A 25,152-nucleotide genomic window follows, 5' to 3' on the forward strand; every position below is an offset into this window, starting at 1 on the left:
TTACCTTATGTGTAGGTGGTGGTGATTAGTGAGTATAATGACAACCAATGAACAAAGAAATGCAAATAAGCACATGCTAGAATGTGATGATGAGTAAGGAAGGAGGGAGGAAAGGAAGGAGAGAAAGAAGGGAGGAGGAGGGGAAGAGGGGAGGGAGGAAGGGAGGAAGGGAAAAAAGAAGGGAGGGGGGAAGGGAGGAAGGGAGGAAGGCAGGCAGAAAGCAGGAACAGGGGAGGAGAAAAAAGGAAAGAGGAGCAAAGGAAGAAACAAGAGAAAGAAGAAAAGAGAAGACAAGAAAGGGGAAAGGAAGGTAGGCAGGAAAGATTTATTAAGCACCTACTATGTGCCAGGCACTATGCTAAATGTTTTACAAATTCTATCTCATTTGATCTTCCCAGAAACTCTGAGAGGGCTGTTTAACACATGTTTTAAAGGTGAGGCAATTGAAGCAGAAGTCAAATGCCTTGCCCGGAGTCACAGAGCTAGTAAATGTCTGAGGCCAGATTTGAACTCAGGTCTTCCTAACTCCAGGCCCAGTGCTCAGAAGGACAATGTCTAAAAATTACTAAAACAATCTGTTCATTTGATCCAAAAGGCAGTCAATTCAATCAAGAGCAAGGACTCACCAAACTGTTAGGTAGCATGTGAACAAGATACCAGGCTGAATTATTTCCTTTTCAACAAGTAGTTGTGGTGCAGGTATGGCATAAAAGTAGCTTTTCCTTTGTGCAACTCTCACCAACAGTAAAACAATCCTTTATTACACATTTGACAAGCTGCTTCTCTGCCTTCTTTGAAATCAATGTAACCATTCTGCTTTCTCCAGGCGTCACTCATTACATTAAAGAGTATATTACTCTTCTGACCATAAGCCAGTTAACAATAGTATAACCATAGATATACCAGTTTCCTGGGATCCCCTGAGCTATTCAAACAGTTGGTCTTAGTAACTACAAATTCTCAGTGCCTGGCACTTAGTAGGTACTTAATTAATACTTGTTGACTCAAGATGCTGAAGGATCTCTTAGGTCATTGAATGGGACACAGTGAATTTGTTTTTATTGCCAAGAAATATATTTGCCATGATCCAAATAGGCTTACTACTAATTACCTCAGAGTACTAATTCACCTACTAGACACTCAGAGCTGCTTTTCACCTATAAAGATGCTGTAAATCATAAGTAAAGCATATGCTTTGAATAATTTTTCCAGTATCAAGGAAGGTTTACGCAGAGCCATCCACATTCCTTTTTCTAGTTCCTCTTAGGAATAAGCCATACATTTACAGGATAAATAGTCAACAGTTTTCAGTCTAGGGCACTGAAACAGGTATTTGACCGTGATCTTATCTCTATATCATAAGCAAACAAGCCAACTGTTGTCAAGGGCTTGGTCATGGATCCAAATATCAGAGGACTCCTGAATGAAGATGAAGAGCTGCTCAAAGGCCTCCAGGAGTCATCCCCAGTCCTGCCTTTGGGGGTTCCAACTCCCATTTCCTTAACCCCCCCCCAGCTCTCTTTCCAAAAACAATCCTTAGTTTTGCCCTAAGAAAGTAGTACTTCCACCCTATACAGACACTGAAATCTCCAGAGATGGTGCAGTTTCCATCATTGAGGCTTTGGAGCGATCTTAACAAGCAAAGGAATATTTATATCTATGAAGAACTCACCTCCCACAATAGGTAAGGAGTAGCCTAAGATAAAAAGGCAATAAATGAACCTCACTGGGAGCTGTCCTTGGTGCTTGCCTAAGACACTGGTGCTGAAGTGTTTCTCTTCCAATACTCATTCCTTTAAGCCATTGGCCAAATCTCAGTCAACCATATTGACTTATCCCACCTTTTCTAATATTCATGAGTCCTGCCAGCAAACTTTCCTGTGTAAACCTTAGCCTACCCAATCACACTTTTCACCAACTCCTGATTACACTAGAGCGAATCATAACTGACAACATGCCCTGTTTGTGTCCATAGAGTACTGACTGACTGCTTTCCTTAAAACAGAACAACCCAATTCCCATAAAGGAGCGTACTGACTAGAACAATTATGTATTTATTTCTAGCTACTGTAGAAAATTTCTAGGGCAGGAGATAGAGAGATGGCCTCAGATTCAGGATGACCTAGTGTCACATCTCACCTCTGACATACTAGCTGTGGTTTCTATGCAAGTCATAATATGTCAGCACACCAGTCAATGCTTTAAGATTATAAATTGTAGAACAGTTGAAGATCCTCTTTGGTAGACTTTCCTCATTGGTAATAACCTACACAGATGAAATCCCAAGTATGGAAAATAACAAAAATGATCACATTCTGTCAGATCCAATAATTATTCTTACAGTGTTGCCAAATCTACCCTAGGCCTAGCCAAACTTTCTCCCAACATTAGCCCATTATGTGTATAGTGCCTTGAGAACCCAGATTAAGCAGGTAAAGATGCTTCCATGTTACCATTATCCTTATCTGATTACAGGCATTTCCCTAACAGGAAAATAATAAGACATGGTGAATATTCATTTATGAAGATACTAGAGTAGCAAGCAGAGTGGTCCATATTGTCACATCACTTCCCTCAGTAGATTTAAATCTCATTTGAAGTTATGTCAAGATGTTAAACTGATAAGCTAACAACCCAAAATGCCCATTACATGCTGATTGTAATGATTATCACTATTCTTTCAACTTATCTCAGAGGCTCACACTTGGAGTGATAGACTGGTCTGGAGCCTATCCCAAAAGGGATCTGGTAATTGTTTTCATTGTTACTTTGAGGCCAAGATTTGTCCTCAGTAAGAAGATTGTGTCTCTCAGCTAAAGAAAGGCAGCTTTTTCCAAGATCTCTTCTCCACTTATCTGTGGTATTTCAGTGATTGACAAACAGACAAAAACATATTTATTTAGGGATTATCTATATTGAAAACTGGACATGGGATTTTGTCTCTGTCAACACTGCAGTAATATCAGCTGTTTGAACAAAAGGTGAGATATTTTTCCATTCAATCCTGAGTGCTAAAAACTCTCCAGTTTATATGCAGGAAGACATTTGGTTTTATTGATTCTGTTAGCTGAATAAGTTGAAAATCCTATAACTAAGCAAGCAGAAGGTTGATTTTCTCCTTATTTTAAAGGTTATTAAGAAGAGGACAGATATAGAAGTTATTTGTCTTTGGACAATCTTGCACAATCAGAACCATTCAAAAATGGGCCTGTAATTTTTCCCCAAAACCCAATATATCAACTACCTGCAGTGTAATGATGTCTTTCCTATGAATACTAATTATACTTTTCAAGAAGGTTGAATAAAGTACTTTGTTATAGATGGGCATGTCACTGTTTCCTTGCTTTTCACTGATGATGAATTTTAAAACTACCTCAAAGTTTCCCAATAAACCCATCAATTACTTAAGAATCTACCTTCATTTATACTAGCCACAACCTAAGATTATTCTGCCCAACCAGACCATGGCTTGTCCTCTTTTTTTGCAAATAAAGCCATTTCTCATAAACAAGCTCATGAGCACCAGGAAATGTGTTTGGAATAGGAAATTAAAATTACAATAAGGTATTGAATCACAGTCTATGGGACATATATAGTACTTTCCTTTAGAATGTACCTTCATGTTTCTTTGAAAGAAAATCATCTATAACACCAAATGAAGATCATTCTACTGTGGGTGGGCTTTCTTGGCATGATCTTGGCACTGGAGGGGAAGGAAGGGAGAGGAAAAGAAATGGTATTACATTGCAAAGGGGAAAAAAATCCAGAAAACCTCAATCAAATGTGAAAAGTAGATAGGATCATGCTTTCCAAAGTAACAATTACTAAAATTCCCCCCAAAAAAAATCTATTCTGGATTTTGTAGAAATTTATATCCTATCTTAGAGAGCGACGAAACAGTCAGCTTCTAGGGAAATCACGGGCTGCAAGAGCATATCCCAGGTGTGGGTGTGCATTAATTATCTTGGAGGAAATGTTGCCACCAAATGCTAGATCCCTGAAAAATCCATCCCAGGCATTGCATTTCTCACTGAGATTACCACTTCATCCAAAGTTTCCAATCTGAATTCTATGTTGCAATTGGAGATCTACTCTAAAAGGGCAGCTGTTTCATTCCTTTGCTAGGGGGTTGGGGGGGGGGGGAAGAGAGACAATCTGACTTGTAGAAATGACCACAGGTTTTTTTTTTCAAATGAAGTTATGCAAATCTGATAGACTAAAGTAAATGTTTCATAAAACCAATGACTGCTTAAACTGTGGGACTAAATTGTTTGTATATAAATATTACCTTTTATATTCCATTTGAGTTTTATGTAGATGAACACATTACTTTAATGACCTGCATTTACAGAGTGAGAGCGCGAGAGGCTCTCTCTGAAATCCTCCCCAGCCAGATGGCTGCCTTTTCTTGCATGAGATTAAAAGATGTTTCTCATTCACAGCACTGCTTCTGAGGCAAATTAATATCGCTGGCTAAATTGCTTGTGTTTTTGGAATAAAATTTAAAGAGAACTTTTTAAAGCAATTGGTGTCACAGGTTCTTGGAGCAGATTGCTCTCCAGGTACAACATGCTGGTTTTAAACATTCAGTAATTAATGGAAAGTATTCTGTGTTAATTGACTGCTTCAGGAAAGGGAAATATAATGACTCCTTATTAATCATGAAAAGAGATGTACAGCATGGAAGCCCCACAATAATTGCACTAACGGTGGAGAAATGTTAATTAATGAAAAGAACAATGATGTAAGAAATTAGCTGCATAATGCTTGCTCCTGATGGAGGTTGGGTTCTAAGCCCATTATTTAGTGTAGCAACCACTGGATGGTGTTGCCTTAAATAGCAGAAGTCTCTAACCTTTCCCCACCCACGTGTAGAAGAGAACATTTCAAACAGTTGCCAGCAGTTAGGTTTCTAAGATTGGCAGAGGGGGGTAGAATTCACCCTAAATTCTATTTACTTGAAAGAAATTGTCCTTATACTACTACACTGATGTCAAAACTGTGCCCATATGAAAATGAGGTCATTTGTAAGTGTCGTTTGAGTTCAACACAATAGAACATTCCAACTTGGGGGTGGGAGAGAAGAGGGAAAGTCAGAAGAAGCAGAGGCAAATTATTTCTCCTTAGACTAGCCTGAATCCTTGAATTTCCTGGCACAGACCCTATTTTTAAAAAATAATTCTTGATTTCTCTTTGTTTTTATCTAATTTTATATCCTTTGGAGAATTTAGAACTTTCCTTCAATATTACCAGTAAATATTGTTTCTATAGAAAAAGAAACAAGGTTTATTTAAATGCAGACTAACCATTGTAACATCATCCAATAATAGCTAGAAAGGGTTCAAAATCATTAGTAGCCACAAGGCCAAAGCCTGTCATGACCACTCCAGTGTGTCTCTGCAGCAAGCCACCAAGTGAGACATTTCCATCAGCATGATGGGAAATGTGTCACCTAGGGAATCAGGGACTGAAAAAAATCAGCAGCAGCAGCATTGCAAAATGAACCAGAATGAAACATGACTTGGTTGCTTCTTGTGTTAAGTTCCTTTTGCATTGGCTGATGGGGTTGCTTTTTTCTTTTTTTTTTTCCTTTTTCCCCACCCAGATGGAACATTCTTGGGTTGCAAGGAGCTCTCCTCAGTCACTTCATCGAGCCTATCTACTTGCACAGCATTGTGGTGGGGAGCCTACATCACACTGGTCACCTTTCCAGGGTAATGAGTCACAGAATAGAAGATATTGGTCAGCTGCCAACTTCATACCGGCATAACCGGCCACTCCTCAGTGGTAAGAAAGCACCTACTTGAAGGACAAAGGATTCCTTTTCCTGTCCATAATTGTTTTGGATGCTGGCCCTGTTTTCACTTCTCGGGTCAAAATGGTATGGCTTTGGGCCACAGAATGTTTCAGGGTTTGATAAGCCAAGGGTAGCAACCATGTAATTGTTTAAATAAATTGTAAAAATTGACAATGGAACCAAATTAAGGAGCTTATGAGCTATGAACAAATTGCATTTGAGAATTGATATTAAGAAGAGGAACTGTCAAACCAATACATCAATATATGGTTTTAAGTAGGGTTTCTTAAGTCATAGTATATTCTGTTTTTTTCAACTATCCAGTACAACTCAAGGGTCACTAAGAGTTATCTGCAATCTTATATCAAACAATGTCTGTCTTCCTTCTTCTGATATGATTCTAGGACAAATACTAGTTAACATTATCCCAAGAGCTCTTGGATGTGGTCTCAGTCACAAGGAGCATATTAAAGAATCACATGATTTTTGTGGGGTTCTATACCAAGGCACATCACAGGAAAATGTCATTGGAATAAATGAAAAAAAATCTGCTTTCAGTTATGAAAGTAGGCATGGTCAGAAAATGGAGTGAATTGGGACCACTCTTCCGGTGATGCACATCTCTACATTAAACAATCTCAATCTCAGACAATGGATTTCCAATACTTCATTAGGCACATAATCAAGATTTTTCCAGCTTGATGGGATCTGTCAAAGAATGGTGTTCAACAACAAAAGCATTCAAGATGCTCTAGGGTCATCCTAATGCTATGATGTGGGAGCATCAAAAGACGTCACTGGATGCTCTCTTTCCAAAGCTGCTTATGACTCTTAGAATTCCAAATACACATAAAGTAGCTTTTCATCCTTAGAAGGGCTGAATTGGGGGCAGCTAGGTGGCACAGTGGATAAAGCACCGGCCCTGGATTCAGGAGGACCTGAGTTCAAATCCAGCCTCAGACACATGACATTAGCTATGTGACCCTGGGCAAGTCACTTAACCCTCATTGCCCTGTTTTAAAAAAATTAAAGAGGAGGGGCCTGAGCTGAAGCATGCCAGTTTTCAAGATAATTTAAATTATGATGTCAAAGCTAAATTTATGCTATTAATACCTCTTTACTAACTAGGTCATGTACATATATAATATATTATCTAATTTTATGATATATAATTTTACATGTATATATTATATATGTACTGCAAGTATGTATATTCTATTATATGCACATATTAATAGAATATACATGTGTATATCTATAATAGATGCATATTTAGATTATGTGTGTTATAAATATAATATATAATATACATAAATAATCTGGTTAGTGGAGAGGTTGGTGAAAATCTTCTAATGGAAATGTTCTCACTGAAATGTCTTGGTTTGGGAGATAATTCCAGGTGCTCATTCTCTTCCTCATCAGAGGTACCATTTATAATAATAAAAAAGAACTCGAGCAGATATCCAATACCATTCATCCAAAAAACTTAAAGCCCCATTCACAGCAAGTCATGACTGGAAAATAATTTAAAGGGGTGGGAGAGGATGTCTGTAAGCATCAATGATTTCATTATTAAGGTAAAAGTGATTTTGACACAGTCCATCATGAAAATGTTTTTAAATGGACAGTTGTTTTGCACTGAGTAGACAAAATATTTGTGCGAGTTAATTATTAAATAGTCATCTCTCTTTCGGCATCACACATACAAATAGAACATGGAAGGGAAAGCAAGTCGAGCTAGGTCTCAATCACAGTTTTGCATCTGAGCAGCTATAAGACCTTAGACAAGTCACACAGCTTTAATTTCTTCCTCTAAAAATGGGGATAAAAAATACTTATCCCATTCTATGTATGTGAAAGTGATTTGGAAATTTAAAAATAAGACATCAATGGAAAGTTCTATTATGATTCTAAAGCATAATGTATTGACCTTTTCATCCTGTGTGACTATTAACCAAGAACAATGTCATTTTAAAGTTGGAGTAACTCCAAGCACATGTGCTTTTAAAAAATCCAAATACAAAGGAAGCAATATTTAAATCTCAAGACTGAGTAATTAATTAGGTAATCCTGTGCAAATAGTGTTTTCTGTAATTCTTTGTTGACTACAAGGAAAAGGTTGTCAAAGCCAGTTCTTTTTCCTGCTCAGAGGTGATCCCATTATTTAATAGAACATATTTTATATTGTTGCTTTACACTTATGAATCACTTTCAAATATGTAACTTTATTTTAGTCTTATGATAGATAGCCCTCCAAAGTAGTCACAGCGTATTATAACCTATTTTATAAAGAAGTTCAGATAGGGTATATGATTGGCTCTGACTTACACGAGTAGTAAATGGCTGTTAGGACTAGAACCTAGATACTAGTATCTGACTCCTACTCCAGTCCTCATCCTATCACACTACTTGAACCTATAAAGTCATTATCAATACTAAAATTAAACAACATCCAAGAATCACAATGATTCCAGGAAAGATAGTATGCCATAGTTGAGACAGTACTGCACTTGAAGTCAGGAAGACCTATGTGACTCTAGGTAAGTGACTTAAGATCTTTCTACCTCAGCTTCTTCCACTGTAAAGAGAGGATAATAATGGCATCTACCTCACAGAGTCATTGTAAGGATCAGATGTGTGTATATGTCTACCCCATGTGTGCATGTACATGTCTTCATGTGTGCCTGTGTATATTTGTGCATGTGTGTGCATGCATTTATTTATGTATGTGTATGTGCCTATATAACCCATGGGTACACTGTCTATATACATGTATGTATATACATATATGTGTATGAACATATGAGTGTATGTGGGTATGTATACACATACAGATATACCCATAGAATTTATATTGTCTATATAATTTATACAGTATATAATATGATTATGTGAATAAAATATAAATATGAATAAAATATAGACAAACATAAATGAAATAAATATAGAAATTATAGTATAGAAATAAATATATTACTATTTTTATGTATATATGTATAGTACTTTTCAAGCCTTCAGGTACTATATGAACTATTATCATTATGATGCCTTGTGCCAAGGACAAAAGCAGTGCCTTCTGCTATAAGTCCAATGGCCAGGGGTGGGGAATTTCCCCCAAAATTACAAGTTAACATATGTATTTGTGAAGAACACCATTCTTTGACTCACTATACTCAAACATTCTCAAACAGACCTGTAATCTCACCTATATGTGCATTCCCTACAATGCAATCCATGCCTGGTGATCATGTGTAACATATGTTCTCTTGTCTTCTTCCAAGTTGTCCATGGCCTTAGTACTTGGTGGGGCGGGGGAGGTCCCATTCAGCATGCAAGAGGTGTTATTTGCTTCTCTCTGGTATCAAAGGGGAGCCATTTTGAAACTATAGACAAAACAAGAGTTTACCACTAATTAAAATAGGCGCCAACACTCCATTAATTTGCCTATTCTCATTTGGGAGCCATAATAATTGAAGTCTCTCTAAACAGGTTACGTTTTAAATGAGTTTAAGAGAATTAACTACAGATTGGTCTTTCTTGAAAAGTTGTATTAAAATGAGTATTTGTCATATTGAATCATTTTCCCAATAACTGCCATTTTAATTTTAGGGATATATTTATTCAAAGAAAAAGTTAGTTCTCAAATATAACCCCAAAAAATGACACAAAAGAACCCTAAGAAATTACCTGAAAGAGAATTCTGCTTTTGTCAATAAGGGGGGAAATTCATTCATTTTTCTAAAAAAAAAAAAAAAACCTGCAAGAGGCTGACCAAATGGATACCCATCTCACAGAGGATTACAGGATTACCATTAGAAGGGACTTTAGAAAAAATGTGGTCCTGTGAGAAAATAGAGTCCCACTCAGGGACTTGTCCAAGGTCACAGCCATTTCGGATTTAAACCCAAGTACTCTGACTAAAGATTTTGGCCCCTTTCTATGATCTTACACATCCATTTAAAGAAGTTAATAAACAATACCAAGTTAATTTTTCATTTCCATTGTAATTCTCTTTGACTCTATGGAACTGAAATGTTTAAGCTATCAAAATTTTGAAGCCATCATTTCAGGTGGTTAACAGACTCTCTGACTGGATAAGACTCTAGGAAGAGCTTGTTTTTAGGTATTTGCAGGTAATGGAGAGTTCTTGATTTTCTCTTAATGATTAAGTTGATACCAGACTTCCAAGTAGAGTCCCTCTCTTAGCTCATTCTCTTAGCACTTTTACTATAATATCTAATTTGATCTCCAAAACAACCTGGTGATTTAAGGGCTTTATTATCCCATTTTACAGATGACAAAACAAGGCTAAGAAAGGTTAAGTGGTTTACCTACAGGGTCACTCAGCTTAGGAAACCACTGAGAGGGGATTTGAATTCAGGTCTTCCTGACTCAAAAGTCTGGAGTTTTATCTATTGCACACACTGAACCAACTCCCCGTGAACTTCAGCCAAGTCTTCTTTTTCTTTTTTTGCAAAAGTTCTGTAGTATTGACAGAAACATACCTGGTTGTGAAACTACTTCTGTCAAGCTATAGGTAACTGTGCAATCTAAAATGTCCCCAGAAGAGTCTGGAGTGAGGTAGACCTCTAGGTGCATAAGTAAAGACAGGAATAGTCAAACTGGCTTTTAGAATTATATTCAAAAATTAGCTAGAGGCCAATTAAAACTCATCACTAATTGCTAATTACATGGAACAGGGGGAAAAAGTTCAGGAGGTGAAAAAAAGGCCAAAAGGAGAGAAGAGCAAAAGAGATAGTGACAAAGAGAGGAAAAAGAAAGAGGGACAGAGGCAGAAGATAAAGAGACAGTCAGTCATAGACCAAAAGAAAATGTATTAAGCACTATGTGCCAAGCACTGTGCTAAGCACTGGAAATCCAAATACAGGCATGCAAGCCATTCCTTGCCCTAAGAGAGCTTACATTCTAATGAGAGAAGACAACATATAAAGGATAGGTGAAAGTGGGGAGGTGTCATCAACTCCACCTCCTCCCCCAATGATACTTTGAACTCACTCCTGGAATCATGGTGGGCTCTGATGGGCCAGCTTTGGCAATGCTCTTGCCCAAATCCAGGACTTCACCATACCTCCTGGCCATTTCCACATCATACCATCTCCACTCAGGTCATCATCTCCACTTGAATTCAAACCATCAGCAATCAACTAATCTTTCTAGACTCAATTCCCATGCTTTCCCGCAGGCATTCTACATTCCAGCCAAACTTATTATCTACCTGTTGTTTCCTATATGGAAAAGAGTCATTGTTAATAGTTCAGTGTCAACATGACAAGTGGTTTCTAGTGGAGTATGGGAGTACATACATTCCAGGGACCCATATTTGACCCTGTGCAAATGAACAATTTTTTTAATCAATGTCTTAAAGGCATAAATTGTATGCTCATCAAATTTGCAGATACCACAAAGCTGAGAGGGATAGCTAACACACTGGATGACACTAGAGTATGGGTCCAAACAGCTTGGGACAGGCTAAAGCACTGGGCTAAATCTAATAAAATGAAATTTGATAAACATAACTGCAAAGTCTTGCCCTTAGGTTCAAAAAATCCAACGCTACAAATATAAGATGAGGATGGCATGAATAGATAGCAGTTGTTCTGAAGAGGATCTGGGGGTCTTAGTGGACTACATACTCGACCAGTGTTAGCAGTGTGATGCAGTAGCCAAAAGGTTATTGGAATTTGGGGCTGAATTAGGAATAGCTTCCAGAAACATGGAAGGGATGATCCCACTGTACTCTGCCCTTGTCAGACCTCACCTGGACTATCATGTTTAATTCTGAGTTCATGACATAAGAGTTTTGGTTTATTTTAGAGAAGAGAAGGCTGCAGGTAAAGAGGAGAGCACATGATAGATGTGCTCAACTATTTAAAGGGCTCTCATGTGGAGAGGAATTAAATTTGTTCTACTTGGCTTCATGGGATAGAACCAGGAGCACCAAGTGGGAATGGCAACAAGGCTGATTTAGATTTGATATAAGGAAAAATTTGCTGACATTTCGAGCTGTCTAAAAGTAGACTTGGAGGAGGAAATGGCAAACCACTCCAGTATCTCTGCCAAGAAAACCCCAATAGGGTCACACAGAGTCAGATGGGACTGAAAACGACTGAATGACAAAAAGTAAACTGGTTAGCCTCTGGAAGTGGCAGATACCGTTCCTTGGAGGCCTCCAGTCAAAAGCTGAGGAGAGATTCCAACAGCTATGGGTTGGACCAGATTACTACTGATGTCCCTTCCAACTCTAAAATTCCATGATTCTGTGGATGTTCCCTTTCCTACTGCTTTGGCTTTGCCTACGTTGTTCCCCTATAACGGGGACACCTGCCCTCCTTACCACCAATTCTTCAGGATTCAGTTCAAGAATCCCTAATTCCCTCCAAGACTCGAATCACTACCTCCTACACAAGTCCTTTCTTTATTTCCCTAACATTAGTATCTCCCCTCAAAATGCTTTCTAATCACCTTATATATAACATATATAATGATTTATTTACTTCATCCCTGTTGTGACCCTGACAAACTTTAAGTTCCTTAAGAGAAAGTGTTTTGTTTTTGTCCTAGGATCCCCAGGCAGAAAGAAAGCACAGTGCCCAACAAATAGTTAGGCATTGAATAAATTGTTGGTGAATTCTATAATTCATGCCTAGTTCTGTCTTCTGGGGAAATAAGCCATATGCAATAATGCCTTTAGTGTACTAACAGACTCTAACCCTAAATCCCTTATTGCCTTCTCTTTTCTAAGCCAAAGAATCCCAAACCCTATTCCAAAATAAGGTCTTTTGCTTAAGCTCATGTTAAAACACTTTTTTTTCTCACACTATAGAATCACAGAGCCAAGGAGTTGAAAAAGCTGCCAGAGATCACAGGCTCATTCCTTCCATGACCCACTCTAAGCTTTTTCAAATGTCACTTAAATTGTCCATACTTTTACACATCTTACATTTTGAACTCTAGCATAATGAGAAACAGCTAATTTCCACCAACTTTTAAAAACAATCCTCTCCTGCCAAAACCCTTCTGCTCCATATCTTTTGAAATTATGATGAGCCACATGGGAGCAGAGAATCACGTTACTAACAGGCTGGAAAATGAAAAATGCATTTCTCTCCTGCTACTACTTAAGAAACAGCCCTGCAAGCTTATGTATTGTTGGGATGTGGAGGGGAAAGAGACAGAGTCATTTATCATTTTGTATGAGATCCCCTTCCTGGAACTAAGAGAATCCCAACACATCAGTGAAGGACTGAACTCTTAATAGATGCCCACACACCTAGCATCAGTAATATCGCTTTGATGTGAGTCTTGTAGATACTTACAGCTCAGTGTTGATAGCAGGCCTAATAAAGGCACACTCATCCCAGTGGTATTCATGTTTCTTTCCTCACAAATGCTACAACTCCTCTGTAATTAGATCAGAAGACACTGATTCAGTCCACTACTATGTATTAAGTGCCTACTATGTGCCAAACATGATGTTAATTACATGGGATACAAGGAAAGGCAATAATAATAATAGCAATAACAATAATAATATGTTCCTACTCTGAGTACTGGCTATAGGGTAAAGAATCCTGGACTCAAATATTGTATGAGGCATTTACTAGAAGGGAATACTGATTATCAATCAACAAGCATTTATTCAGTTCCTACTATATGTTAGACACTATAGTGGGCACAAGGAAGGAAGGAAGGAGGGAGGGGAGAAAGGAAGGAAAGGAGGAAGGAAGGGAGGAAGAAAGAAAAAAGGAAGGAAGGAAGGGGGGAGTTAGGAAGGGAGAGAGGGAGGAAGGGAGGGAGGAAGGAAGAAAAAGGAAGTAAGGAAGAAGGGGGAGTTAGGGAGGGAAGACATCGGCCCTAAAAGAGATCTAAAAAGAATTCCTGGGACCTCCATGAGGTGGCAATGAGAAGAGATTGCATTTTAGGCATGTGAGAATGACCATAAGAAGGGTATGGAAACAAGAATTGAACTGCCATGTTTGGACAGAATAGTCCAGTTTGACTAAACCATGGAGTGTAGGCAGGAGACCAATGTATAATGTGGCTCAACACATAAATTGGGTCTAGAATTCTAGAGGAAGGGCAGCTAGGTGACTCAGTAGATAGAGTACAGGACTTGGAGTCAGGAAGACATCTTATGTTGAAATCTAGGCTCAGACACTTATGTGGGCACTTGACCTAGGGCAAGTCAATTACTGGTTTGCCTCAGTTTCCTTATCTGTAAAATGAGCTGGAGAAGGAAATGACAAACCACTACAGTATCCTTTGTCAAGAAAACTCCAAATGGGGTCACAAAGAGTCAGACATGACAGAAAAATGACTGAACAACAAAAATTCTAGAGGCAAAAGGAAATCACTGGAGTTCACTGAAAAGCAGAATTTACATGGTCAGATCTACAAATAAGGAAAATCACTTTGACAATTGCATGGAGGATGGATTGAAGCAGGGAGAGATTGAATCAGGTAAATAGAGGAAAAGGCCATAGTCTAGGTGAGAGATAATGAGGTCATCAATCAATTAACAATTATTAAGGACCTATTATGTGCCAGGGACTATGTTGTGAATATATATTTTAAAAAGAGGCTTAAAAGACTGTCCCTACCCCCAAGGAGCTCCCAATGTAATGGGGGAGACAACATGCAAATATGTACCAAGCAAGCAAGCTGGAAACAGGATAAATATGGCATAATTATCAGAGGGAAAGCACTGCACTTAAGAAGGGTTCGGGAATGCTTCCTGTAGAAGGAAATTGTAGAAGGGACTTAGTGGAAGCCAGAGAGATCGGTAGTGGAGGGAGAGCAAGGGGAGCATTCCAGGCACAGGGAACAGCCAGAGACAATACACAGAGCTGAGCTGGAGTGTTGTCTTTGTGGGACCACTGGAAGGCCAGTATTGCTAGATCAAAGAATAGCTGTCAGAAGTAAGGTACAAGAAAGGTAGGAGGGGCTAGGTTATAAAGTGGTTTTGAATGACAGAGGATTTTATATTTTATCTACAGGCAATAGGGAGCCACTGGAATTTAAAGAGTAAGGGGGAAGACATGGTCAGACCTGAGCTTTAGGAAAAATCACTTTAGTGGCTGAATGAAGGATAGATTAGAGTCTGGAGAGACCTGAGGCAGACAGACCTGCCAGCAGGCTATTACAACAATCCAGCTGAGAAGTGGTAAGAACATGTGTTAACTTCCTCACAGGGTTGTTGTGAAGAAAGCTCTACATAAATATATTAGCAACAGCTACATAAGCAGATAGAAGTCAGCTCTAATGTTTGGGTGATCATTTTTTAAATTGTCATATTATTAACTCATCATTTTGATGACAATGATAACAACTGAAGAGACTGTGATAACAGCCTTATAAATAATATACCTACATGGACAAATCCATCCATACCATTATATTCACCATCTCCAAGAGGGGTGGTTTCTTGACTAAGATACCTACCAAAATAGTTTTCATGGCTGGAAACATACTCGCTTATCCATTGGCAGACCATGATGCAGGTTGCTTTAATGTATGTAATATGCATATTCCTGAAATAAGGACGAGGGTGGTGACTCAACTAATGATTTCATTGGTATATAGAAACTCCCTCCAGCAATGCAAGTTGGTAACTTCTCAGCAACTTAAAGTGTCAGAATGCTGTCTAGGGCTCTGGGAGGGTTTTTTGTTTGTTTTTTTCCTGAAGTCACATGTATGGTAGATATCAGGAGGATTTGAACCCATGTCTTTCTAACTTTAAGACCAGCTCACTGTCTTCTATACTATGCTCACTCAGGATGAGATGTGTCATGTAAATTCAATTTTGGCCTAAATTGCATTTTAAATACATGAGGAAAGCTCATAAGTGGAAGGAAACTTATGGTGAATCTTTTACAATAAACCACTTAGCAACAGAAATGATCATTGCCAAGTGATTTATTTCTTTTATGTAATTGTATTTTTCTAGACAGGTTTTTCCTAAATACAATACAATACAATGGCCATTTATTATGCATTCTCTTTATGGGGGATAGAGTTACTTTAAAGGAGGGTACCCCCTTCTCTATTTATCTATACCCATCAGCTAGTGTTACAATGTATAACTATCCAATGATGAGTGTGATATTCATGTGTGGTCTGTGAGATCCATATCCAAACTTTAACGTCTCACTTTGTGAAATCATAGAATCTTAAGAGAAGGATCCATAATCCCACTCTCCATCTCATTGGTTGTTTGGCCTCCTGAGCATGACAAGGCAGATTGACTTCTTTGAATTTTATCCATTTGGAATCATTTTCCTGGTTCTGGGCTATGGTGAAAAAGGGTTCAGAACCATGTGGCCTAGAAAGATCAGGGTCATCCCCTTGCCCCTTGGGAGGTGTGCACAACAGTAGCTCACACATCTATTCAGGTATCTCACTTAATCCTCACAACATCCAGTGAAGTAGAAAGAGCAATGATGTTAGTGACATGGCCAAGATCACAGAACAACTTCAAGTCTGAGGAAGAACTAGGTCAAGACTTCAGGTATTACTTAAGTGCCTGATTAAGTAGCTGAAGAGTATAGAGAAACTCTACCATACTGAGGTCCTAATTAAGTACTTTGTCACTCTATTTCATATATTCTAAAAATTACTCGTAGAACACTGCTTAGAAATGAACATAAATTTCAATTTTTTAATAAAAACTTTATGTGTTTGTTGACACAGCAAACTTAAAAGGATATTAAAATAAATATGTAGGTGTGTTTCCCTATGAATGAATGAAAAACCATTTATTAAGTGCCTACTATGAGCTAGGTACTATGCTAAGCACTTTATGAATATTATTACATTTGATCCTCAGAACAACCCTGGAGAATTACTACCATTATTCCCATTTTACAATGCAGGAAACTGAGGTTAAGTGATTTGCACAGGGTCACACAGCCAGTAAGTGTCTAACGCTGGATTTGAACTCACGTCCAATACTTTAGCCACTATTCTACCTCACTGCTAAGATTTCATAATGTCCTTCAACTTTGCTCAGAAGCACATGAATAGGAACAGAAGCAGCAGAAGATAGAAGTTTGGAAAAGCAAGATATTTGATGGAATAGATAAATAAGGGGTTGGGGATGACAGTGTAAAAGAGCAATGCTTCACTAGGAGATCAAGATGGGAAAGGGAAGAGATTTAGCCAGTGAACAGGGTGATCACCTGATGAAAAAACTAAGGGGCAAGAGATTGTAGGTCTCAATAAGGACAAAGGGAGAGGTGGAATGACACCAGATTGTGATCAAACAAGGGAATTGTAGAGTTCCTGAACATGGATATGAAACAGTTGAGGGTGATGGCAAAATCAAGAGTATGACCACCTCTGTGTGCAATTGTGATGGGGTGGAGAACTAGGTGATGGGAAATGAGTAAGCTGAGGAACTGGGAGGTTAGGGTATTATATGAGGGAATATCAATGTATATGTTGATGTTCCCTAGTATGAAAGATGGAGTTGTAGAGGAGAAAACAACTGTGAGGGAGGCACTGAGCTCATTATGGAAGGAAGGAGAGAACTCTGAAGGCTAGTAGATAATAGCCACATGAATCTTGATTGGGTAACACATATTTATTCTATGAGCCTCAAAAGAGAAGAGGTTACTGAGTGATGGTGAGGGAGAAGTGGCCATGGTGATGGAGGAATGTTATTGTGTCGAGTCCAGAGTATGACTGAAAGTATAACCAGGAAAGGGCAGCCAGGGAAGTGATGTCTTAAGGAGGGAGCAGGGTCTCAGTGAGTGCACAAAGATTGATGGAATGAGAAGTTTTAAGATGAAATCAAGAGAGCATAGTGGAAGGGTTAGGCCATTTTATAGTGGAAGGTTGGTGGTGGTGGAGTAGTTTGGGGAGTGGTTAATGGAAGGTGAACAGGGTTTAACAATGGCAACTGAATGTTTAGAATCTCTGGGATGGGGTGGAAGTCTGCTCCACACTGAAGAGTGAGTTTAGGCAGGTTTTTGTCTATGGGGGAGGGGGGGGTCATCCTTGGGTAGAGTTTTGCCACAAAATGGGGGCTGGGGGAGGGGAAGAAATGCAAGGAGGGTACCCAGTAACAGATGTTATGGAGCCATATGTGTGACCAGACAAAATGTCATAATATATTTGATTCGCATAAGTCATTCACAAGATGTGAGTACAGCCTTTAGTTCCTGGGATCCCTGGACAATAATAACTTGCAAATCTTACCGCCTTCAAATTTGCAAAGCATTTTCCTCCAAACAAGTTTATGAGGTAGGGAATCCAAGTATTATTCTGATTCAATTTAACAAGGAACCAGTTTTTGAGAGAGTGGGTAGTTTGCCCAAGGTCACACAGATAGTAAGTGCTGAGACTCCTAATACCCATCCCAGTGCTCTGTTAGAGCAGCCTAAAGAATCCTTCAAGAGAGGGAAGAAGCCTTGGCACAGTAACAAAAGAATGCTTTCCATGCCCCCACGGACTTGCCACGACTCTCCTACTGACCTGCATTTCTTTCATTGTCCTCCTCACTATACTTTCAGTAGCCTGCCTTTCACCTCCCTACATCCCCTTCCATTATTCTGCAGCACATGGTGTAGAGGACCTGACAGTTCTAAGAAGAGTGGTGGCTGGTTTTTGGAAAGGAATTCTCCATCAAAGGAGCAGCTGGACCCCTTCCCAGTAGTACAGAGAGAAGCATGATCCAGAGCCACAGTGGTTTCATTCAGTGACCCAGCAACAAAAAAGGAGGGGAGAAGGAGGAAGGGAAGATGGGAGGGACAAAAGGATAGTCTGCAAGAACACTGAGAAAGGCTGCATTTGACCCTGGAGAATCCAAGCTTTTCTTTTTTTTTTTTTCAGTCCAGAATGAGCAACCCAATTAAGGGACCCAGATGGCACTGCCAGGCTCTGTGAACCATTGCTCTGGCCTGACCCCTACAGGGGTAAGCAGAGTGGGGGAGGGGGGAGGACTCTGGCTGTTTCTCTTGGCCCCTGCCTCTCTCCTGGCCGCAGTCCAGAGTTACTTCTCAGTATACCTAGTCATCCTTGACCTCGGGGATTGGCTCCTCTTGACAAAGCAGCTCTTGCCCAGTAGAACAGTCAGCAGCTGCCAAAGTGGCAGATCGGCTTCCCTTCCTCAGCTCTGAGGGCTCAGTAGCTGCCACAGTAAATCAGTTCAAGAAGAAGAAAAGTAGTCCACAGCAATAATAGCAGCCTAAGTCTGTTTTCTCAGAACAGTGACCCATGGAAGGGCATCCTGCATTTTTCAGCTCAGGTGTCAGGCTGAGACTCAGAAATTAGGGACTTAGTACTAGGGCAAGCAGCATGATACAGTGCCTAGGAAGATGAGGATAGGCACAAATACTTCCCAAGATGTCCCTGTGATGGCAATGTGATATAGCAGAAAGAGCAAATGAAGTCAGGAGACCTGGGTTTGAAAAGTAGCACTTTGATGGATGAGATGTGACTGGACAAGGGACTTGGCTGAATGGAAAGAGCAATGCATTTGTTTGGAATCAAAAGACCTGGATTCAAATCCTGGCTTTGTCACCAACTAGCTGTGAAACTTTGAGCAAATCCCTTCAGTGGAAGTCACTTTTCTCACTCATCAAAAACAAATTTGGGAGGGAAGATAGACTATATCATCTTTAAGGTCCCTATAAGGTCCCCAAAGTTCCAGAATATTCTATGTGACATTGCAAATGCCCTCTCCCCCCCCTTTCTGAAGCTAATTGCCATCTACTATAACCCCCTAAAAATGAGAGGCTTCGAGCAAAGGACAGAAGAAATCGGACATCACCCAATGTGAAGGAAGATGGCAAGCCAGAATCATCAGGTGACTGGTCATCTGGGAAACCACTCCTTACTTCTTAAATGCTGCCAATATTCTTCTCCCCTGCTTCTCCTCCCACCAAAACCCTTCCCTCTCGAAGATGCAAAGGCTGGTAGCAAGGAAGACAGCTGCCACCCCAGCCTGAGGTGGGCCCAATGCAAGCATCGTGTGGGATAGACATAAGAATTATGACTAAAAGAGTCCAACCAGGATCCCATGCTGCTTCTGAAGCCCCTAACACTTAGTAGGACACGTAAAATCACCTGATGGGTGATATCTGGACATATCAGAAGCAGATGTCAGTGGTCTAAAACCTGGTTCACCTCCTATACTTTTAGGTCAGTGCACCAGGACCTACACTTACTGGACTTGTCTTCCCAATGCTGGCAGGACTTCCATCGAGCATTCTTCATGATTATTTATCACTTTAAATCATTGACTAATTGCATGTGTGTTTGCCTTGTCACTACAGGTAAACTGTGATTCTTGAGTGTAAGAACAACATCTTCTATTATTTTAGATGCCCTTCCCAGCCGCCTCTCCTCAGAGTGCTTCATACAATAAATAATAAGATCTAAGGAGGTACTCAAGAAACATTTGAGGAAAGTCATTGTGGTGTGATGGAAACAACAGTCCCATCTGGAGTTCAAGCCCTAGCTCTCCTCTTTACTACCTTGTGCCCTTGGGCAATCCAATTAACCTACCAAAGGCTTAGTTTCCTCATGTGTAAAATGAGAGGGTTGGACTAGACCACTCTGGAAGCCCCCTCCTGTTTTCAATCCCTCAGCTAGAGGTTGATGGACATAGTTTTTGTTCACATTTCTGTACAAAGGTTCCCAAAGTTGTTTTCAAGTTTATTTAGCATGAGACTATCCTTACATTATCAACCATAACAAGAATCAATCTTTTTAAAAATAATGTCTCTACTATGATGGTTCATCTTTGTCACCCTTGTATGCTAGAAGGTCTGGCCACTGGAATTCAAGACCTGGAAAAGCTTAAAGGCCTGTTGGCAGAGTCTATGTTCATTTCCCTAAGGATTGGACTAGCTGAGTTTAGAAACTCATCACCAAAAATAAATAAATAAATATTAATGAGAGAGAGAGAGAGAGAGAGAGAGAGAGAGAGAGAGAGAGAGAGAGAAAACGAACACGAAAGAAAGAAACTCATCACCAGATTGGCTGTCATCAATCCAACTCTTCCTTACCTTATACTGTCCATGGGGTTTTTGTGGTTTGCCATTTCCTTCTTCAGTGGATTAAGGCAAACTGAGAGTGTCTTACCCAGTGTCACACAGCTAGTGTCTGAGGCCAAATTTGAACTCAGCTCTTCCAATGCTAGGCCCAGCCCATCTGAGCCACCTAGCTGCCCTGCACCATACCACCCCCAACATAACATACCACTGCAATTTATTATTTCTGGTTTATTATGCTCTTAGGAGCCCTTTTTGGGGGGCCAGGGATGTGCTTTGACACCTTATTCTCTTTTGACAGGAGTGAGTAATGCTGAGTTTCGCCAACCAGGAAAATCTCCCCAATTCAGTGTGAATTGGATTATGGGTAATGCAGACTTAGAGGTTATCAATGCCACCACGGGGAAGAGAAACTGTGGAAGCTCATCCAGGCTCTGCAAACACGTGCTCTCTGCCCGATGGGCAAAACTTTATGGAAAGGTAGGTCATGCATTTGCCTTTTTGTAGGCAGATGCAGTGCCCTTAGTCCCAGGGTCATACTCCATGTGCTACTTACTACATGCGTGGCCAAGTACTCCTGTTTGGGTGACCAGGAGAGTGACTGCTCATTTCCTTTCTCCCCAAGGTCCTACACCACTATAAATTCCCCATGCTCTCCCTGCTTCATAACAATGTGTTATGCCTCAGGAAGGGAACTCCCCATTCTAGAGCCTTTACACCCTACAACCAGGAGGTTCCAAGCATACAAACCACCATCACTTTTCCTGAGAAACCCTCAAATTGAACTTTTGTGTTTCCTCCAACAGCCAGGCTTAACTGTCTGCCATATTTGCTCCCCACAGATCAGAGCAGGAGAAAATAAAGCAACAGCTCTAGCCCTCTTGTGTTCAGAAGTCTGGATGGGAGAGACCTGGGAATTAGCTCATGAAAGTTGCATTCACCCAAGCACCGAACTTGAATGATGGAGGCAGAAGAACTTTTGTCTCTTCCTCATCTCCCAGAGAGCATAGTAAAGGATAATAGCTCACTCCTTTTTCTCTTTCCAAAGCCCTTAAATCAGTGCGTTGGGGGGGGGGTGGAGAATATGTGCTGATGGACAAGTCCCCTAGTCTTGAACTCACATAGAAATGGGGGACGTTCAACCATCCATGAGGATCCCTGTGGGCCACATGCTGATCCGAAAACCACATGTTTACATAATTTTAGTTAATACATAAGCACATTAAAACCAGGTAGGAACTATATTGGAATGTGGTTTGGGCTGCACTCAGGAGTGTTCTGGACCACAGGCTGTAAAAGTAGCTTAGATATCTGATAAGAGAGATGTCAAGGACTTCCCCCCCCCACCTTCTGACCTACTACTTGGCACCTAAAATAAGAAAAAGAGAAAGAAAGAAATACTTCAAGCTCAGAGGAAAATCCAGTTCATTAGACCCAGAATCCATCAAGTAGTACCCTTAAAAATCAGTCTCCTTTTCATATCAACCATTTTTATAACAGATTTTTTCAATGGCCTTTTCCTTGGTCAGTTATCACTATTAGGATTAATTATATAGAGATTATTTTTGAAGCAGTATCTGAACCATATATTCATAAGCATTTTGATTTTTAAAAAATAGGGGCAAAAAGTAAGCTATTAAATGGATATTCTTTTGGTCCCTTACAAAATAATATTACCTCTGACTTCTAAGGGCCAATAGTCTAAAATAACAATAACAATAATAAGGGACAGAGCTTTGGAATTTTAGTCTGCAAGCCTGAATCCTACTCCCAGCTCTGCCTCTAATGTAGTCACTTGAATTCTCTGGGTCTTCGTTACCTTATCTTTAGAATAAGGGGATGGGACTGAATGAGAGACCTCAAACCCAGGAATCCATGATAGGATTGCTTGTAGATTTATATAGAAACAGAGCACAGAGAAGAGTACTACAAACTTCAAAATCAGTATGCGACCTAGATTTGATTTCAAAGGTCTACAGCATCTTTATGTTCCTTTTGGGGCTCTAAAATCAAGGCCTTTGGGTCTGTATTGGGTTTATCTATTGGCAGGTTTTCCTGTAAGTTACGAGATTTAGGTTGTTTGCAACCATTAACATATACCTGTTTTGAGTGTATTTGGGGGTTGGGTTGGGTTTTTTCCTTTCCTATAGTGTCAAAGATGTACTGTTGGATTGGCTAAGTTAAAACTTTGGTAGGTCAGAGGGAGTCATTGATTTTGTCCTCCTACAAAACAAAAGATGCTTTCTTCTCCTGCACATGCTTGGGGTGATATTGGACTGCAAACACGTGTCTTTGTCTCCAAAGATTGTTTCTGGCGGACACTTTGGTTTGACTTTCTAATGAGCATTTGCCCAGAACTAGCCCAAGGCCCTCCCCAATCCTTACTTTTCCTCCCCCTCCATCCCTCCAACCTCTCAGCACTGAATGCTGGCACGAAGCCCTGCTGTTTGAATCTGTGTCCTATGCTGATTTCACAGCGCTGGCCAATATACCTTGAAACTCAAAGAAGGAAAAGTCCTGTTCCAAATTGTCTCAGTTCCATATGTCACTTGATTAATAGGAAGCTCTTATTTCACTTTTAAGGCTCTGCTTTAAAAAAAATTCCTTCCCATCTTTTCTTTTTTTCCAATCCATCCCTACCTCATTCCTATCATCAAAAACCTACCACCCTCACAGGAAAGCCATTTGTTTTAGCCTTTCATCACACTAACGTCTTCCTGCACAAAGGCTCCTTGAACAACGGGGCTTGCCAAAAAGGTGCCTGCCAGGCAGAGTTCTCTTGTACAGTTATCTCTTTAATATTTTACAATGTTTTTTTTTAAGGGCAAACACCCAGAGATCCCTGTTAGTTTGTTGTTTATGAAATTCATAGGAAAGATTACTCAGCTGTTAAGAGCCCCCCCCCACCTCCAACCAGCCCCAGCCTCATTCTGTTGGCTTATTTGTTTGTTTTCTCTGATTTCTGTTTCACAGCTGAGCACACGGATCCCAAGCCATGGAGATGCGCCATCAGTGTACTGCGAGGCCAAGCTGGTGGCCCAGACTTACCAGTCTGTTAAACAGCAGCTGTTTAAAGCGTTTCAGAAAGCAGGTCTGGGCACCTGGGTGAGGAAACCCCCAGAGCAAGACCAATTTCTACTAACTGTATAAATCATTAGACTCCTTTGCTACTCAACCAGATTGAAACAAGTGGAGAAGGCCAGGGCAGGACAAGTGAGCTAAAACAAAGGGATTGTGCTGATCAGTTTTTCCCTTTTAGGTCCCAGAAAGACATATAAGCAAAGCGTACTGTATTTGAATGAGGCACAAAAAAATGGCTTTGGAAACCATCACTTCTCATTGCCAACACCCTACCATGGTTGTGAATGCCAAGACTCCTGTCTGGCATATGTAACAGTGCCACTGAGTGATGCCATGCTTCTTCCATTTCTTCCCCAGGATATGATGCCGGGTGTAATTCCTACCTAGGATTCTGGGGTAATAGTCATAGTTTAAAAAAAAGAAAAGAAAAGAAAAGAAAAGAAAAGAAAAGAAAAGAAAAGAAAAGAAAAGAAAAGAAAAAAGGTACCAAACTAACCCCAGCTTAAAATGAACTCAGGTACCACCAACATCCCCAACCTTCCCCCAACTTTTCAAATAAGCCAAAAGTGAAGAATAAATCCCCTTTCCAGCTAGTGCCACCTCTATAAGGGTGGAAATACACAAGACCCAAAGCAAATTTCCCTACTACAGTGCACAAGCCCTCCACGGATCCTCTTTCATGAGACTATTCTGAATGACTTGTAAAGGTAAATCTAGCATCTAAGTTCTCTCTCTGGCCTGTGAAATGCCTGAAATTCCACCTTCAGAGAGTCACTTCATTAGATGGAGGCATCATCATAAGGTTTGCACTAAAATAGAAATTCTCCTTAAAGGAGCAACATATTAATTGAACACACTTGCTGTGGTTAGTCTATCAGAAAACTAGCAGTCACCTTATAAAAGGCAGAACTGGGATCGGAGAAAACTAGAGAAAAGATGGGCAAGTTTTCAGTCTTGAAGAAGGGTTCAGAAAAGACTGAGAGCCTGGGATGTTGTCTTTTGGAGCATGATTCCTTAAGGCATTTCAAGATGGAGCAATTTGGTAGGGAGGCTCAGTGCCTGGCAGGGGCCCAGATCATAGGATCTTGGGCTGCTGCTTAAGTTACTGACACCTAAGGTTTGCTCTATAGTTAACTGTTTCAGCTCTGCTATTAATTCGACTATGTGACCTTAAGAAAGTCATTTCCCTTCTCTGGGCCTCAATTGCCTGGAATGTATAAAATGAGAATCTAGATGATCCCTGAGATTCTTTCAGTC

The 25,152-nt window shown here is 40.0% G+C and overlaps 1 protein-coding gene across 1 annotated transcript in view; it reads left to right on the plus strand.

The window, feature by feature from the left end:
• ADARB2 (adenosine deaminase RNA specific B2 (inactive)) overlaps positions 1-24,313 on the plus strand; it is a 682,058-nt gene extending 657,745 nt beyond the window's left edge. The window contains 3 exon segments of the mRNA XM_043968556.1: positions 5,606-5,787; positions 21,116-21,294; positions 23,788-24,313. Coding sequence (XP_043824491.1) covers positions 5,606-5,787; positions 21,116-21,294; positions 23,788-23,964 — 538 coding nt within the window. The 3' untranslated portion in view covers positions 23,965-24,313.
• The last annotated feature ends 839 nt before the right edge of the window (positions 24,314-25,152 follow it).

The sequence above is a fragment of the Dromiciops gliroides genome, chromosome 5, assembly GCF_019393635.1.
Source record: "Dromiciops gliroides isolate mDroGli1 chromosome 5, mDroGli1.pri, whole genome shotgun sequence".
NCBI classification, from domain to species: domain Eukaryota; kingdom Metazoa; phylum Chordata; class Mammalia; order Microbiotheria; family Microbiotheriidae; genus Dromiciops; species Dromiciops gliroides.